This window comes from Daktulosphaira vitifoliae, unplaced genomic scaffold (assembly GCF_025091365.1).
Source record: "Daktulosphaira vitifoliae isolate Bord-2020 unplaced genomic scaffold, ASM2509136v1 Scaffold_2, whole genome shotgun sequence".
Lineage (NCBI taxonomy): Eukaryota > Metazoa > Arthropoda > Insecta > Hemiptera > Phylloxeridae > Daktulosphaira > Daktulosphaira vitifoliae.
In genome coordinates this window covers 39314472-39334227 of record NW_026099573.1, presented here as the reverse complement: position 1 = coordinate 39334227, position 19756 = coordinate 39314472, and the positions used below count along the sequence as shown (strand labels likewise).

Here is a 19756-nt window from a genome sequence, read left to right as displayed (position 1 = left end):
TACTACTATGACAGCAAAAAACTAGAAATCACTAAATTAGGATGGGTTTTAATAGAAATATTGGTAAATTTGTTTTTATTGCAATTTTATCGACAGTTTTCTGTGAGTTTTTTTGTGGAGAAAATCATTTACCTGTGCTGATGGTTAGACCACTACTTTGTAGAATTATATAAAATCAAATTGTTTCGTGGGATTTATTGAAAATTGCAATTTAAAAACTGTACAAGTGTTAAGCAATAAGAATCAAGGAGCAATGTCGCTCATAAAATGTGAACGCAGTTTACGAACTAAAGATAGCAAAATTGGCTAAAATGTAGATATCACTACTTAGATAGGCAGAGCATAGAGATGGTTGGAACTTAGCCCTATTTCATAGTTCGGTTTTTGTCGATGACAGAAAATACCTAATCAATATGATCGTATTAATCAAGTTTATAACATCATTCATTTTTTGAAATCCTATAAAAGACGACATTGTTCTATAATTTAATGAATTTGTCAAAAATTACTATTCAGTTATTTGCAGTATGCAAACAGCAATTGGATGGTTATAGTTAAAATATTTATCACTTATTTTTCATCCGTTTTTGTTGATAAGCGCAGCACAACAGTGATGTGTGTATGAGCATTTGTGATGTGCAAGCGCGCCGGCTCGAGAAAAACGACCAGAAGCAGGCAAGCAGTGACTTCAATAAAGATGAGCAGTATCCAAACGCGCTTCGCTCGACAACCGTTCGCGTTTTCTACAGCGATCCGCTAACGCCACACGTTCGCCGGTATAAATCATACTCGTAATTTTACCTTGTGCTCAAACTGTTCGATACTCTTGTGGTACAGAAACAATAATTCGTTCTTTCGTTGATAAAACTCAAGAGGTAGAAATTCGGATGTAAAAATGCGGTCTTCCGTAAGGAAGAACCGAAAAAGTCGAGTCCGATCATTACGAGACAGTCGGGCTAATCGTTTCACGTGTACTGCAGCAATTAAAAAAGCTGCTGTCGTCGCTCTAACTGTTTCTCAGGTAAATTGAGAGGGAACAAATTTGTATTTTTCATCCGATTTGGCATACATTGTCATTATTATTACTAAGGGGTTGATGATGTAAAATAATTGCTATAGCAATCATTCCAGAAGTATAAAAATGGTCCTTTTGAGAACTCCTAGGAATTTTTAAAATAAATAATAATCTCGCAAAACAAAGCCAACCAGAATTGGCATTGTTAATATTTTGTTTGGATTTTAGAAAAATCTACAATTTATTTACACAGAATATTAGCTAGTTCGATAAAACAAACGCACCTTAATTTCTAAAAGCTTAAGTATTGTATAATAATATCACTAACACTTAAAAATGAAATTTTAGAAAAAGTATTTTTAAATGTAGTTAGGATACTCGAATATCATTCAAAGATAATAACACTGTGCTCAATCACTAATAAAAGGTTCATATAAAAGTGATCTGAAAATTTACTTGAGATGTTTACTAAAGTATAAAACGCGCACAATACTCGTCACTTGTTAATAATTTGCTTAAAATAGTTCAATGAAGTTTTTACTCTATATTGTATATATATTGTCTATCATTTTTTTAAATAACTTAAAATTAATAAATGCCTATATCTTTAGTACTTTTATGTAATACGAAAAAAGTAACATAGTAATTATTATTTCAAAGCTGATTAAGGAACAAAATCCAGAATATGTCACAGTATCAATAAAAAAATAATATTAATTATTTCAATAAATTTATATTATTTTAAGAAAACTCATAACTAATTGCATGAAAATATGTAGGCAACTAAATTGGTAAATTTTTATGTACTCAGATCTATTTATTTGAATTTTAATTAATCATTTAATAAATAAGCATTTAAATGTATAACTCTAAAACATGAATTTTTATTTTTCGGTTACATATGAAAGTATCAAACAAGCTGAAAAATATTTTTATTTTGCCAAAGCCAGAGAAATATTACAAATATGTTATTTAAATTGAGAACAATAATAAATAAAAAGTATCGATTCTGTAACAAGAAAACAAATATAGTTTGATGATGAGGAGAAATGTCGTTATACGACGTTGTCAATCTATAGTGCGGTAAGTTTGTTATCAAAGTTTCGGGATTGATAAAATTGTATAAATATTCTTAAAAAAAAAAAAAAATCTAACGTCGTCGCTTTGATATGGAAATAACCGTCTCTGATGAATATTTCTCTATTGCCTACTCCATTTCTTCTTATTTTTACTCGCCGTCACAATTATTTTAAAAGTAAGCTAATGAATAAATTTGTTACAGTCATACTATCTACAATCTACTTAACACGTGTTGAACGAAAAAGTGATTTAGATTTCAAACGTTTTGTTCTAAATTAATCAAATTTTTATTAAAAATAGTTAGTAAAATATTAAAAATTTACTATCAATATAAATCTCATAATAATGTACACTCAAAATAATATGAATTAAAAATTAAAAATTATTTCATGAAATTACTAAAAATAAAAAATGACAATAATTAATAACAATTTGTACTATAATTTAATATATACAAATTTTCTTAGAGTGTTGAATTCTTATTAGTATTGACCTTAAATTTTGAACTATTACAATAGAATAAAATTTATAGCCGGGCTTCATTATATTATGCCATTAGATCCATTGGTCTATTTTATTATATATTAGATTAGTTGAAAATTTCATCATTTTAAAATTTTTAATAAAACAAATTAAAAATACAAAACATTTTATGTTGATTTTAATTGAAGCAATTTTTACATATTTATAGTAAAATACAGTTTATTTAATTTTTAAATTAGGATATAAAAACGATCTATAAAAGAATGTTTTTGATTATATTCCAGACAATGATCTTGTTTAAATATGTACTTAATTAAAACAAAATTGCACTTAAAATACATTTTAACTCAAATATAAGTAAACAATAGGGTTTTTCTCGTTCTTGAATGTTTGTGCTCTTAGCAATAATACGCGTTAGATGTCTGAGGTCCATTTTACCCACTTCTTGTTACCACTATACAATTGTTTATTTTTAATTTCGAGTAAAGAATTTATGTACTTGATATTTTCAGAATTTTGTATTCAAAGAACAAAAATTTTTATTACGCTTGAATAAATATTTTATGTATTGTTTATAGTTCATTAAGATCAGTGAGCAATTTAAAGTCTAAATCGAATAATGGGTCAATGTATGATATTTTAAGATAATATTAAATAAACAATTTTTTTTTTATTAATACTTGCAAAACCTTAATATAAACAATCAAAACTGTATCAATATTGAGGAGATGAGTATCGAGAAGTTCAAGCTAAATTATAGTAGATGCAATTTTATTTTGTCTGTAGTACTTATTATACATATATACATTTATAAAAAAATAATATTATATGGATATAAAAATATTTTTTTTGGCATCAATCATAATATTCAAACAGAATATATGAAAATAATTCATCTATTCTGTATTTATTTATTTATTTTATTTTTATTATTTTAAACAAAAACTATCACTTCAAGGAATATTAGATATTACTATAGCTAGGAATTAATGCATTTATAAATTTTGTTTAAGCCACATTGAAAAATCCCAAGTTTGTACAGATTTTTTATAGGTTATATAGTAATGTAGAAATATTTATGATTTTAGGGTTGGATAAACCTATCTAATCACCCATAAAATTATGAGCTCGGTAACAGCACATTACTAAGTTTTTAAGTTAATTAATAAACATTTTGTACTGACTGATATTATGTTCAGAATACTTTATAAATGTATATAACTCCTAGACCTAGAATTGACATTGCCAAATGGGGTTTTACTAATTAAGACATTTAATAACACATAATAAATTATTTATTTTGTTTTAGATAAATGACTGTTTATATTAGTCACTAGCTAGTCATTAAAAGGTTAAAACGTTAAGATAATGTAATTCTTTTCGGTAATTTTTTACTTTATTTTAAATTTTACTTTGTTACTTTTTTTGATGATTTAACTATTAATTTGAATAGATACTATTTTTTAACCTGAATAACATGTTAACTTCAAATAAATTGCAACTATGTTAAAATAAAATATTTTTTTAGTTTCTTCAGAAAAATATTCATAATTTAGCTCTTAATTTAACTTGGCGAGTTAAAATAATATGTTGATTTTATAAACCTTGATTCTTATAAGTGAATAATATGTAGTAAATATTTATTTATAGTTTTACTTGCCAGCGAAAATAAGTCGTTATATCAAAAAAGAAAAAATAATGAATACTTACAAATATAATCGAATGAAAATTAACATATAAAATTTCCTTAATATTGTTCCTTTATACATATTTAACTTTATAAAAGTATTATTAATTCACTTTAGAGAAAAAATTTCTTTTGATTCACTCTTTTTTTAAAAAAAGTTATGAAATCTTAAGTAAAAAAAAAATTTTAAAGTTCTAAAAATTATTTTTAAAAATTTAATATTTTTGGGAGATTTCAACCATTTATGGGGAATAAGGAAAAACTTTTCAATTTTTGAGGTTAATGTCTTTAACTACACCCAGAGAAAAACTTCGATCTATATAATAAATTCATTGTTCAATTTGATAAATATATCATTACTATTGAATCAATGATATATTTATCAATATGATATTTTTTTTTCTTGTCTTGAACAATAATTATTTATAAGAATAGTTATTTTGTTCGTATTAATAAAACATTATCATAAACCCTTGATAAAATTTCTCTTTCAATTTTGATTGAGGTTTTTCTTTGGGTGTAGTTACGATTTGTAATCTTTTAACGTATCTTTAAAAAAATTTGATTCAGTGAGAGCTAAGAAAAAGTAGTGACAGACACAAACAAATATAAATAAATAAGACATCATGATACAATTAATACATTCATAGACAGGCATCGAACGTAAAATAAAGTTGACATCCCTTTAAACATTAGATACATAATAGATATTTAACGAATAAAAACCATAAAAAATTATTATTGTGAGAGAAATTGATAGGCTAATATTAAAAGAATCATCATTTGTATAGAATATTTACAAATTAATAAAAAATTCAATATAGTACGAATGCAGCATAGGAAAGTTTTGCATTTTTTTATATTAGTATTGATTGATATTTAACAGTGATTACAATAATTATTATTGTTGTAAAACATCGATAAATCTTATTCTTCATCTACCTCGCCTATATACCATTTACTTGGAGTCGGCTAACTTAATCCTTAAGTTCCACTTGACACAATCTCCCACATCATTTACGTACACATTAGCAGTTCTCATATCGCATTTTATAAAATTTCTCCATCTAAATTTTAGTCTTCCTCTATCTCTTCTTCCTTTAAAATTTATTTCTATAATTGTTCTTACAGCTTTCGATTCTTCTTTCCTCATAACATGGCCAAACCATCTAAGTCTATTACAACACTCCCGTGGAAAAGGATAATACTGCTGCGTCCCTTTGTCACATTTGAGGGGCGATTAATGAGATTAATTATATTTGGCAAAAATTATATAGTTTATTACTTAAAAGATTAATTTCTCAAAAGCGATAAGTCACTTTTCTTTTTTAATCATATATTAGATTTAATAATTTTAAATAATTTAGAATGATCTAAGTAGTCCAATACTACTATTTTTTTTGAAAATTGTTATTTTTGGCTTTAGAGCCCAAAAACTGCAAGAAATCGAATTTTTGCATAATTTTTTTTTTCATTTGATATACATTGTATTAGCTTTAGCTTTATGTAAGTTTAAAGGAGTCAAATTTTTTAGAACGTTATCAAAAATTGAAAAGAAAATATTGATATGATTTTAAACTCACATTATCTTGTTTAGTGATTGTATTTCCAAAAAATTATCGTTCGAAAGGCTAATGTTATAGTTAAATAGCACAAATTTCAGAAACAACTTTCTTTTTTTTAATGTGTGGTATACAAAAATACTTTAATTTTGATTTAGTTTTGAATGATGTAGATGTTCTATTGCTATGTAAAAAAATTAAAATATGCTAATATTTCAAAAATTTGTATGACTTTAACTTTAATGTCCTATAATTCCTATTAATCATTACTTTGAGTAGTGTTTCTTTTTTCATTTTAAAGTAAATTGTATTACCTTTAATTTAATATAGGTTTTTTAGGACATCAAAAATTTAAAAGAAAAAAATGTTGATAAATTTTTTAGCCCCACAGAACATTATATAATAATTGGATTTTTAAAAAGAGCATGTTATGAGCAAAATCTATCCAGTTTTCAAAAAATTACTTCAATATTAATTGAAAACTAAAAATATCAACATTGAGTGATTTAAGTTGACTGTAATTGTTTGGGACATTTTCCTTAATACGGGAATCAAGAGAAATTTTTCAAAATTATGGCGTCGATAACATTAATTAGATATTTTTTGTATTCTTTTGACATATATTTGATTATAATCAGTTTTATAAGAATGCTGTAATCATGTGTATTGATAAAAAGAGAACACACCAGAATAAATCTAATACTTTCTTCGCTACGCATCGAAACTAATATGCCTAAAATTAAAACAAAGTAAAATAAAACACAAAGCCCATTGATTTTTCAATAATACGTGCCGGAATTTAACAATAAATTCCAAAGTCATCTAAATACTTAATGTCTCACAATCTGTGGAATTAATACATTGAATACAAGAGATAATTTTTAAATTAATAAACGGAGATCAATTTTTTGAAAGTTTCTGAAAATGTAGTTTTATAAGGAATTCTTAAATTATACCATAATGTAGCCATGGATTTTTTCTCAAAATTTTAATGCTATTCATCGTGATTATGGGATATCGTGTCAAGTGGAAGTTTAGGATAAGGGTGGCCAACCCCAAGTAGTTGCGTTTAAGGCGTGGAAAAAGAAGAAGTCTCATATGAAGATGAATCTTCGTTGCCTATTTTTTTATCTGATGGGGACTTCATTTCTGCAACATTGGTGTTAAATTCATTGATAAACAAGATCATAAGAGATGAAAATATACAGTATTTGATTTGTGACATATTTGTTTATAAATAGTGTTAATGATAAGAAAAACTTTAAATTATTAGCCCGAGTACAGAATAAAGATTTTCAATAATTAATTAGTTTGTACAATGAGATCTTTTTGTCAATATGAAGTTTTCACGGACATTCCAGTGGAATAACTTGTTATTAAATTGTTATAATAATAAATTATTTAACTGCTATGTACTTGTTTATTTAATTTTGCAAGCTTTCAACCTTAACTCGGCTGATTATTTTTGTTTTCAAATTATTTTTTTCAGTTTTGTAAATTATTATTAAGTTTACTAAAAATATTAATAATATACAATTTAAGATAATTGAACAAAAAGGTAAACAAGTTATTGAAAATGTCAATAGCATTAAAAACTTAGTGTTTTTATATTATGAATACTATAATGTATTCTTGACATTTATGTTAAAATCATTGTTTTTTAATTAAGAATCATTTTATAGATATATCGAAGAAAGAGATAGTTTAAAGACAAACAGAACTAATTATGTTAAACTTTTTATGTTCGTTAACATTTCATCAAAAAAAATTCTAGTTTTTCTGAATTTCTATAAACATTATGGAAAATGATTTCTTTGTTCTATTTAAAGTTAATTTCAAGTAGATGATGTCTACTAATACATAAAAAGAGCTTAATGAAAATTGAGTTAATAAATCATTTATTATAAATGTAAACATGTATTATTTAGAAAACTTAATAAATAATTGAGTATAACATGTATAAAATTCCAAATAACACTTTGATGTATAATGATTAATAAAGATTCATTTTATTTCTAAGCAAGAAAAGTAATTTTAATCAACACATTTTCAACGAACAATTTTTAATTATTTTCATGTTTAAAGTGGAATTCATTAACTCCATTTACTAAATAAGTAAACTTCTTTTTGTTTAATATTAAATTACATTTTCTAAAGTAGCGAATTTTCTTAATCAGATTATGTACTAATGTTACCATACAGAGTGATTCACTTATTAAGAACCACTTAATTAACAGAAAAATAATATTAATAATATGCTTACTGATTTCTTTTAGTTTAATATATCTCTCGATTTTTTAATCATAAAGTTTTTTTTATGTTCATTCCTTATACTTTATACGGATGTCAATTTTAAATTTTCAAATGGCAACTCACATATTTTATTAGTTTGTTCATTAGATAATGATAATGATCTATTTAAAAAAATGACTCGTCGAAATAATTTTTGGACCAGTATTTCGGAAATTAATGTCATATTTATATCTTAGAAAAAGGAAGAGTACGACAGGGAAATAGTTATAAAAATAGCAGCACTCACTCTTCCCTTCCAGTAATTACTTTAAATTGTTCATAACTTCTAAAATACTGGTTAAAAAAATGTTATCGACTAATCATTTTCTTATGTAGATCATTATCTAATAAATAAATAAGCTAATTAAATATGTATGTTGCCATTTGAAAAGTTAAAATTTACACCCGCATAAGGTATAAAGAATGAACATAAAAGAAACTTTATGATTAAAAAATTGAGAAAAATATTAAACTAAAAGAAATCAGTAAACATATTATTAATATTATTTTCCTGTTAATTAAGTGGTTCTTGATAAGTGAATCACTCTGTATATCACACATCTCTTACTTTGTGCATTATCTCTTTGGCAAAGTTTTCCTATTTGTAATATTTACACATAAATAATCTACTGTGGTCACTGAATCTGTTTTATTTATATTACTTGGGAAGACTAAACCCGTATTTTGTATTGACTACCACTATATTAAGCATTCTCTTAAATTAGTGATGAAATAACCGATCCGAATAAAGTAAATGCGTTTCAGCGATCGATTAAAATACTTTACTTCACATGTAAAGATATATATATTTTTTAAAAAGTTTTGTTTATATTTTATTTCAATACACATTGTATTATAGTTAAATTACTAATTAGTTTCAGTCATTCAATCGACCATAGAATACTTCATTAAATAATTCTTTTGTTTATTTACTAATAGCCAAGATTTTTCATCCTCTACTTTTTTCGGTTAATGTTTTTTTAAAAAATTCAGAAGGTAATGTAGTTTTATAGTTGGTCATTTTTTACTATACGAACATGCTATCCGGTACCTAGGTTTTTCTAAAAGCTTTTGTAACTTACTTTAATCATAGAATATACAGAATGGACACTGATAAAAATTTGCATAGCTAATATAAGAAAGTAATTTAATCAATTGGATATTTGATGTAAGTAAATCAAAGTAACCAAATCACTAATTTTAAATTATATAACTCTATTTCATCATTCAATATTAATTTTTTTTTTTACAAATTTAAAATTTATTTTAGTATTTAATAGGAATATATATGTATTAAGCATATTTAAATAATGTGTTTATGGGATAATTCCACATTTTTATAAAACTAAATAAATTTTTATTTGTATAACTTTAGTAAAATTGATGACATCATATACAAAAAAATGGCTACCAATTTTTGTTACTTAAATAAGTGTCCGAAATATGCTTTAACTCTTTTTAAAATGTTTTCAAAATGTTATAATGTACAAAGGACAATAAATAATATGATAAAACATTTAAATACGCGTGATTGTCTTTATGTTGAGAAAAATACAATAAATAATGAAATAATATAATAATAAATAAACCTTCATTTATTGTAGAATAAAGTTTAACGGCAACCATTAACGAGGGATTAGATGGTTTTAGAAAAATGTGTACAAATGGATATGAACAGTTTTATGTTCACAAAGGAAGGAAATACAAAAATGCAATGTATTACATTTAAGTATTTTCCCGAGAAAAAGTTCTCACGTAAAATTTTTATTTACCCTTAGTGAAACTAAATATTTAATGCTTATTAAAAAAATGGCAGCTGCTTTCAGCACTGTTACACTTACTTGACACTTGTACAAAGAAATCATAAAACATTCAATAGTTTCTATTTGTAAAAGGTTTGTTTGATCTTAGACTGTGCAAATTTAACGTTACAGTCTGTGATTTTTAAATTTTAACTATAACTATAAACATTTTAAGAATTACAAATAAAATAAATTTCAACGTCTGATATTTGAATATTTATATTATGTCGCTACAGATGTATATAATTACATTCATGATTTTTTTTTTTTATGAAATGGATTTATTTTTTCTATCGTAAAAATGTGCGCGTTTTCTCATAAGACAGTTCAACTATCATGAAACATTTCCCAATATTTGTCGTTTATTTTAGTTAGAACTATCATTGATTATCAATCACTTACAGATTTCACGATCTGACGATGAACAAAAATAAATGTGCGCATTTGAATTTCTTTGATGTTGTGTATCATTTATCGAACATTTAATAGTGGGCCGTTGCTAATATACATAACCTTTTCCGCAACATCATTTGTGTTCGCGAACGCTTAGTTTCACATAAATTAAAACTAAGATTTTAGCCCCGAGCCAAAGAACGAAAGGGTTGGAACGTTTAGGGATTACACTTATTGCGGGTTACGGCAATATTTTATCATTTCCTCTAGAAACTTGCGATGAATATAATAAAAGATTCACTTAAATAGAGTAGGCAAAATGGTTGCAGTTAATTTTTAACGCAAATAATCCAAGTCAAAATGCCGAAATAGTTTTACTGTAATTACAAACTTGACATATTTCTACCTCTATTTTAGCTTGCATCCACCATCGTAAATGTTTGACGTCATTTTTGGACCTTCTTCATAAGGAATACTATCGAAGTTACATTAATTATACCAACAGAATATCACTGTATGTTTAGGTTTACTCAGCCCATCATATTTCATTAATTATTACTCTTGCAGCCATTGGTTCAAACGATCCTCCTAGGAAGCCTAAAACCGTTTTTAAAATAATTAGTTATTTGGAAGGATGTTTAAGTTGCAAAACAGTGTTCTACTTTAATTTTGTTACGGTACAATGTTAATTATATTATTATATTTAAATCTTTGCACAGTTGAAAATGTTTCCGTCTAAAAATTTATTATATTTCTTTATTATAATATTATTAATTTTGAATTTTTGATAAACAATTTATTATGACTTAAGTAATTTTCTAGAAGCACGTAAACATAAATCATGATGAATGTCTCTCGAGAAAATTACAGTGGAATTTATTTCAGTATTAAGTAATTCTCGTTTGAGATTTACTGAACTCTAAGCCATCAGCTTATTTATAATTAAAATTGAGTCAAAGGATTTTCTCGAAGTCCAACAAAAAACTAACGAAATGTTAATTGAATTTAATTGCAGAAACTAATTGAGATTGCGATAGTTTATAAATATGCGGCATTTAATAAAAATATGAGTATTGACTATGAGAAAAATACCATAATTGGTACAAATTAAAAACAAACTAAGCATATTTGTTAAATGGAAATTAAGTTAATATTTTCTAAGTAGAACTTATTATTGAAACACGATGAATAATATAAGAAAAATTTTAAATAACAGGGTAAAGGACGATTATAATTAAAACATTTAATTTCAATATAACGAATGAAGTTTATGTTATTTCATGTTGGAAGCCTTATAAATAAAAGAATCTAAGGACTTTACTAGAATAATTACATGCGCTTAGTTAAATTGTTTTAGTTATATATGTTTTTGTACTATTAGATAAATAATTGTAAACAAATGTGTAACAATTTTAGTGGTAATTAATGGAACGGCATTTGTGGACATTTATAATATTCTATATTACACTTACAGCAGACACATAACAAAAACAAATGTCGACCCACTTATGTAATCAGTCAAATCTTTACCGTTTGTCTACTACACATTAGCTAGGAATGATTTTTTTGTTGACCATTAGTTCAAAAACAGATATAAATAAGATTGATTGAAAGTCATATGGACAACTGTTTTATTTTTGGAACGATAAAAAAAGAATAGTTTTTTGACGCTTTATAAATATTGACTTGGAAACTTGGTACCAACTTGATATTTTTGTATTTCGTTATCTAATGATGTCTGTTTTTAGTTTACTTTTTTGTATCAACGAATAACTTTCGGTTCAATAAAATCATGTAATAAGAAAACCTTACGAATCTACACTAATATTATTATTATTTCAACTTCCAAACACGACTATGGAATAGGTTATTTTTGTTTTCCTGTTGACTTTTATAGAATAAAAACGTCTACCGTCACTCTTATTCTCACACAAATGATGCATAACACTCGTCATGAGAAAACAATATTTTGCGTGAATCTCCTGACGAAATTGAACGTTATCCAATCTGTTTCCATAATATAGTACTCTTTATCGTTAAAAAATTTAAACAATATTTTTTTAGTTGTCAAACACGCCAATCTTTAGCGAAAATAGGAAAATATTACAGAGATAACTAAAATAAAAAAATATTCCTCCTTATATTTTTAAATGTAGAATAAAATAAATAAAATTGATACGTTCAATCTAATAATTCTAGAAATTATTAAAATTGTATTGTTTCAGTAAATGTTATTTAGCTTAGATCATATTAGAAGGTGACAATATGATGATATAATTATAATTTATAAAACAATTTCAACTTATGTCAATTATGTAACAACAAAAACTTTTTTAAATAGGTCAAATAACTAAAAAAAAAACGATAGAGGATTTAAAATAATTATTTTTAAGTTTTCATTATTTTTCGCATCATAAAAACATATTATTTTATGTTTAACTTCAACTTTGCTTTTACATTATGAATTATCAAAATTAATATTTATAGGATATCAATAAATATAGATGACTATTATATTATATTATACTATTATATTTATTTTTAAAAAGAAAATAGATTGATAAAAAAATGTATTTATTTTTTAATCTAAATTTTTTTTGACAGACAAATTCAAAATTATATTTATTTTAAATAAATTATAGTCGATTTATTTTAAGTAACATAATTAATGTAATAATATATTTATTTTAGTTTATACGATAATACCATTAGTGTTTCACATAATTGCTTTAGTTATTGATTTTTAAACAACTTTACTAAACTTAACTATGCTATATTATCAAAATTTTTAATTTCAACAAATATTTAAACTATTGATACATCACTGATATGTTTCATCAATGACAATAAGTTTATTGCAATGAGATATTATTAGCGTATAATTTTTAAAGTGAAAAATCATAAAATAACATCAACATTCCATAAACACCTTCGATCGTCGAACACAGTAATTTTTTAAAACTATAAGTTCTATAATTAAAATACGTCGTCGCATAATGCTAACAATTTTAAAGGTGGGGATAAGTCGACAAGGGATAGAAGATGTCATTTTGGCATGGATGGCATTTTCAATTCTATTCGTGTGACACACGTGTACCTCTTTTCAAACTCTCACATCAAGAGTTTACTAGTAGTTTTTTTACAATACACCAATAATAATCGTTTATCTAAAAGTATTATTGGATATTGAGTAATATATATTTATGTATTAATATAAATATTGTATAAATGTATACAAAAATCATACGTGAATATTCATAATGTAATATATGTATTAAAATTGATATGATCTAACAAAATTTAGAACGTAGCGAATTAAATATATTCATTTAACTTTGTTACTAAATTTTATTTTGTAATTTTATGCTTTAAAATGTTTAATATATATATATATTAATATTTAATATATCAATAATATTTTCGATAATTGTTGTGGTTTTAAAATGTACTAAGTATGCTTTAAAAAATTGTTTTTATTTTATCTAAGGGTATGGTTCATTACCAAATTATAATTTTTATCATTTAGAACTTTAGTTTTAAAAGTTTAAATTATAATCGATAGAATCTAATTTGAATAAAGTTATTATAGCAAATTAATACTTAAATTGATTCAAAGAACATATATATATGTACCATGATATATTTGCTTAGGAAAAGATCATAGAGTAGCTAAATATAACCACTTGAGATTTTAATAATAGGTGACGGTTTAACTTAACACAATTGAAATATTGTGCTAAAGACTAGTTATTAAGGTTGTTGGTTAGTAAACAATTTACTATTGTCCATTTCAAAGTTGAAACAACAAATATATTAAAATATACAGTACTTTATGAATTAATTTAGATAAATTTTTATACAAAATAATCTGTTATTTTCTAAAATATATGTATTTAATTAATCAAAAATAAGGTTAAATGTTTATAAAAGAAGAAGTATTTATGTGCTCTGAAATATTTCAAAATATTAATATGATTTTGAGATTGTAGAAACTCTATTTTTGAAATAACTCATTTTTAAATTTTCAGTATGTTTTTACTCATATATTTTATACAAGTTGATATAAAATGAAAATATGAAATACCTAAGCCTTTGAGGGAAGAATTTTAAAATTAAATCCATAAAGTTGCGTAGGTAAAAAATGAAAGCAACTTGTTTTGATCTACTGAAATATCCTCAGGAGAAATGGCTACTTACTTTTAATGCGAGTGGGAGTCAAAAGTTTTCCAATCTCCAGAATGTTCTAATTGTTATCAATACATTAGACGAATTTCACTATTTTTTTTTTAAGTTTTAAATTTATTGTCTGTTTTATGAGTTACTGTTTGTAAAAAAAATCTGTAGAGGAACAAAATTAAACATCGTATCACTTTATTTAAAATTAAAACTACATTGAAAATATTAATTTAAAATTAAAAAATAATAAGAATATTTAACTCAAAAAGTCACAAAAAATGTCGCGGATACTGTTTTCGGAAACAATGTTACCATTATCAACGCTAAACACATACGAACAATAAATGTTTAGTGTTACTTAACATTATTAATACTAAAAAATTATGCTAAATAATTACTAAACATTTTTTGTTTCAATTGATCTTTTTATGAATGCGTTAAAGCTTTCGTGGATTGTCGTGTTGCTTGAAATGTTCATAAATGTATTCACGTTTTCAGTTATGAGCTGACGTTTCAGACTCGTTGCATAGTCCATTTTCAGAGAAATAGTTACAGGCTCGTGGTAGTAACTATATAGTGATCTTTTTGTTTTTATTTAGTTGTTTTAGCGGAGCCAAACATAAATTTGAACATTGTGATGTTTGTATTTATGATATTCATCTATAGAATAGTATGGTATATAAGACAATAGACCTGAATAGATTTAAATTAATCATACTAAAGAACGGTTCTTGTTCATTGTTGCTAAGTACATATTAGTGCACAATAGAATAGTATGCTATTATTCGATTTGTGTGTTTAGTTGAATACAAGTATTTAACCTATAATTTCATACTGTCTGAATTAAGAGTAATAAAGAATAACATGATTTTTTTTTAATTTACGTAGTAAGGACTACATTATTAATTTGTTTAACAAGAATTTATTGATTAAATTCCACTGTTCTCTTTTAGCTTACCCACAATTAAAATATATTGTCAGGACTTGTATTACAAGAAATAATTATACGAACCACTTTGGCTGAGGATCTAAAAGAATTAGTTTTAATAATAAATAGGATAACATTTGAAGTTATTATGATTATTGTAAAAATACATCGAATTATTTAAAATATATTATTGTTAGTTAATATAATTTAATAAAAATATTTTAAAAGCTTTAATAATTTTGTTTTACAGAAATTGATATTTGTCGAGATGAAATAACTCTATGCAACCCATATTAAACTAAAACGTTAATTGGAGCAGCATTGTCACAATTGGTTAAAGCAAATTTAACATGACATGCACCGCTAATGACTTATGTTTCATTCAGAAATTTAAGCACTCTCAACGCAAAACGTTATTTTTGCAAAAGCGTTCGCGCTGGAGAAAAGGAAAATGTACAGAGTTAAATTTTAATTTGTCCTTTTTATTTTACGCGTGGCTAGTGCATGTCATTCCGGCATTTGCTAATATTAACAGTGACGACATGAGCTTAAGGACAATGCAACGCATTAAGTCATACGTGGATGATACTTGTACATTAGATCCTCATTGCCAATGGACTTGGGATCCCTACGACAACGGGCTAAGAAATGTTTCTATCGACGAAGCCGCAGCTATGGTGCCTGAGGATTATATGTATCCGCCTGGCAATGATTCCGAAGTTGGCTTAAGAGGTAAATACATTTTTGTACAGCCCCTGTTTTCAAAAGTTCTGAAAAGCTCTATTTTATATATATACATTTTTTTGTTGAATGTTTAAATTCAAGGGTACTGATCAACTGATATATAATATATTTATTAATCTTTTGTAATTATTATAACAATTGTCATGTGAACATGTTAATAGTTATTTTTATACAGTTAAATAAGATACCGCGAATGAATCAAAGTAATATGAACTATAAATCATTTATATAGAAATATACTGATTTTTTTTTTTTTTAACGGTTACTTTATTTTTAAGGAATAATAACGTTATCAGTTTTACTGTTCCAACTAGTCTTACTGATTGTAATTCTAGATAGACTATACAATGTATAGCTTATCAATGACTGTGTAGAGTTGTCGGATTATCATAAGCTACTCAATTACTGCCAAAATAAATACAATGTTGTAAATTTAATTTTTAATTTTATTTAGTTCCATATAATTCTTAATTAATTAGCTAATAATTACTTTTTAAAATGATCCCTCATAAAGAGGTGTCATCTTTATTCTTTTAAATGGTTTCATACATATTTAATTAACTAATAAAATAGAAAATTGTGTGATTAAGAAAATTATAGGTCAATAACAATTTTTTAAACGGTATTTAGGATGGTATTCTCATTTTTATAACTAAGCGGGACGAAGAGTATAGCCGGGAAGAAACTAGTGATAAAAATAGCAGCATCTCTCCTCACATCTAGTCATAACTTTAAATTGTTAATAACTTCTGAAATACTGGTCTAAAAGTTGTTATCGACCAGTCATTTTCTTAATTAGATTATTTCCTATTCTATAAGTTAATGAAATATGTATGTTTAAAATAATTTAAGTTGACACCCCTTTAAGTTATAAGTTGTGATTCTAAAAAGTAATTATTACCTGATAAATCAAGAATTCTAGGTAACTAGAAGAAATTAAAAATCATTTTCTCAATATTTTACTTATTTTGAAATTATTGGAGTGGTTTATGATAAACCGATCACTCTGTATATTATGTACAATAATTTATTAGAAAACTCTTTATTTTTTCGCTTAATAATGATTATTTATTTTTAAAATCATAATAAATATCAAGTTTGTTAATGAAAATAATTGTTTTTATGGGTACGTTTAAGGGTAACATTCTATTATTAAATGGAAAATGGTCAAAAATAAAATGTTGACTAGCCATAAAACAATTTTGTTATATTATATTTTGTAAAATTATCATTTAAATTTGGAAAAGCTGAGCGGGACATTGTTTAGCAATACTTTATTTTTACCATATCGCACAGATAAGAATTTTTCTGCGTTGCGCAACTTTCTCATCGATCATTAAAAATTAAAATAAATAAGTTAATAATAAATTAAAATAAAAAGTTTTATTGATTATAATAAAAATTAGGGAGGTTAAAATTAAAAATGTCTCTTCAAAAAATTGTTTCTATGATAAGAATAAAAAATATAAATAAAAGAATATTATCGTAGAAAGAAGTAAGAAGCAAAATATGCAGAATGATGTTTAACTATGACTCACGTAATATCTTTAAAATATAAAGCATAATATAATTTCTTCTTTTCAAAAGTTAATAGTATCATACGCTCTATATTTTTTAGAAAATAATCTGGTTCTATCCCACACATTCCCTTTTAACATTTAATTAACTTAAATTTTTTAAATGGAAACACATAAATTAAACCAACTTACAAACTAGAACATGACTTATCTAAGAAAATGATTGGTCAATCATTACTTTTGGACTACTATTTTACAGTATATTGGCATTTTTTAACAATGTAAGAGGGGTAGTGAAGTTCATTAATACCTAAAGATGAAAAGAAATAGACTCGTTTCATCTCCAATCGTTATATTAAAGAGTTAAGAACTTCCATTAGCTGTTATGGACCAATAATTTTCTTAAATGTATCATTAAATGATTTATAAAAAGTAATTTTCTAGTGTGTAAGTTAGCTAAATATATGCGTTTCCATTTAAAAAACTTAAGTTGATTAAATGTAAAGAAGGAAAGAGGGAGATGGAACCAAATGGTTTCCTGAAAACTATAGAACTTAAGGTACTATTAACTTCTGAAAAGAAGAGATTATATTATGCTTTATATTTTAATGATATTGCGTGAGTCATAGTTAAACATCACTCTGTATAAAAAACTATCTTATAATCCTTCGTTACTTTTCCGTAATTTACGTTTGTCCGCAAGACATTTTATTTAAACAACAGTTTTGACATATATTTAAATTTTTTTTTTCTTCATTAAAACAATAAAAAAAAATTACATTCATTGTTTAACTTTTAAAATAATAATGTGTACATTATTTTTCGTATTATTTATAGTAGTCTGTAGTGTTATTATATTACCATTATTATATTTTTTATAATTTATTTTTGTGTCTATAGTTTTTGTTAGATCCATTAGTTTGCTTTACAGAAAACACCGAGTAACTACTAATATTGTAAGATTATATTTGAAATTAAGATTAGAAACAAAGCAGAAATTTTAAAAAGTTTTATAAACTGTATTCACTTACGGGTATTTAGAAAATAAAGGATAATGCAATTTTATGTATTTAAATTATTTTATATAAAATTCATTTGGTTTAATTTTAATCAAATTCAATTGCTTTCATTTTGGATTAAATATTTAAAAAAATCACTGTATACTCATAAATTTCCGGACAGGATAGAATATAATACAGGGCCCAGTCCGGATATATTTTGTAACACATAACAAGTTTAATTTATTAAAATAATACTCTTTATATTGCTTTATAAGATTATTTAAAATGAGTAAAAACTTAAATTCAAATAAAAAAACTGTTTTTAAAAGACATTTTTCAGTATCAGTTTCTTTATTTTGAATGCATTTAATTGATAAGCTCTTATTTTCAAAATGATACTTACACCAATTTTAGGATAGTTATTACTTTAAATTGTTATTCAAATAATAATGTGTCGGTAAAACAAAAGGTAAATTTTAAGTAACTCCTAATTTTTATTATTGTTTTAAATAAAATACTTTTGTTTTTTTTTTTTTGTTATGGAGCTAAAAATATAAATCATAAAGAAATATCAATGTAAATATGTACAGTTTAAAATATCGGAAACGTTAAGGCAATATCCGCATGCAAGAATATTTATTTTCGAGTTAGGAATTTGAAAGGGCAAATTAACGTGGATCACCTATACAGTGAAAAAAATTATTTTAATGAAATTATGACGACCTTGTAATTTTATGAAAATATCATAGTATCAATTTAAAATTAGTAAAAATAACATAGTTATATTCGAGCATTTCCAAAAACGAAACGTATAACATGATATTATAAAGTACCATGAGGTATAGATTAAAACCTATGATACAAAAAATTTCAATAATACTCAACACATAATATAAAATAAAACATGATCGACACAAGTTACTGTTTAAAAATTGAGTTAAAGTATGTAGTGCTATTAATTTTATTTCGGGTAATAAAAATATTCTGCATAATTTTAGCTTCGATGCGAAGCTGAGAAGGTATTAATTTTACCATGATGTGTTTATTTTTTTTTTTATTTTTTTTTTTTTTTTTTT

General features: G+C 24.6%; 1 protein-coding gene across 3 annotated transcripts in view; it reads left to right on the top strand.

Annotated features, from left to right (window-relative positions):
* The first annotated feature begins 707 nt into the window (after window positions 1-707).
* Window positions 708-19756, top strand: part of LOC126897557 (tyrosine-protein kinase receptor-like) — a 125534-nt gene continuing 106485 nt past the window's right edge. Inside the window, exons 1-2 of one of the 3 annotated variants that reach the window (XM_050671250.1) lie at window positions 708-1021; window positions 15669-16150. In XM_050671250.1, coding sequence (XP_050527207.1) covers window positions 15769-16150 — 382 coding nt within the window. In that variant the 5' untranslated portion in view covers window positions 708-1021; window positions 15669-15768. Of the gene's footprint in view, window positions 1022-1930; window positions 2099-9150; window positions 9288-15668; window positions 16151-19756 lie in introns of those variants that run through there. The other 2 variants (XM_050671251.1, XM_050671252.1) reach the window with 2 other exon arrangements.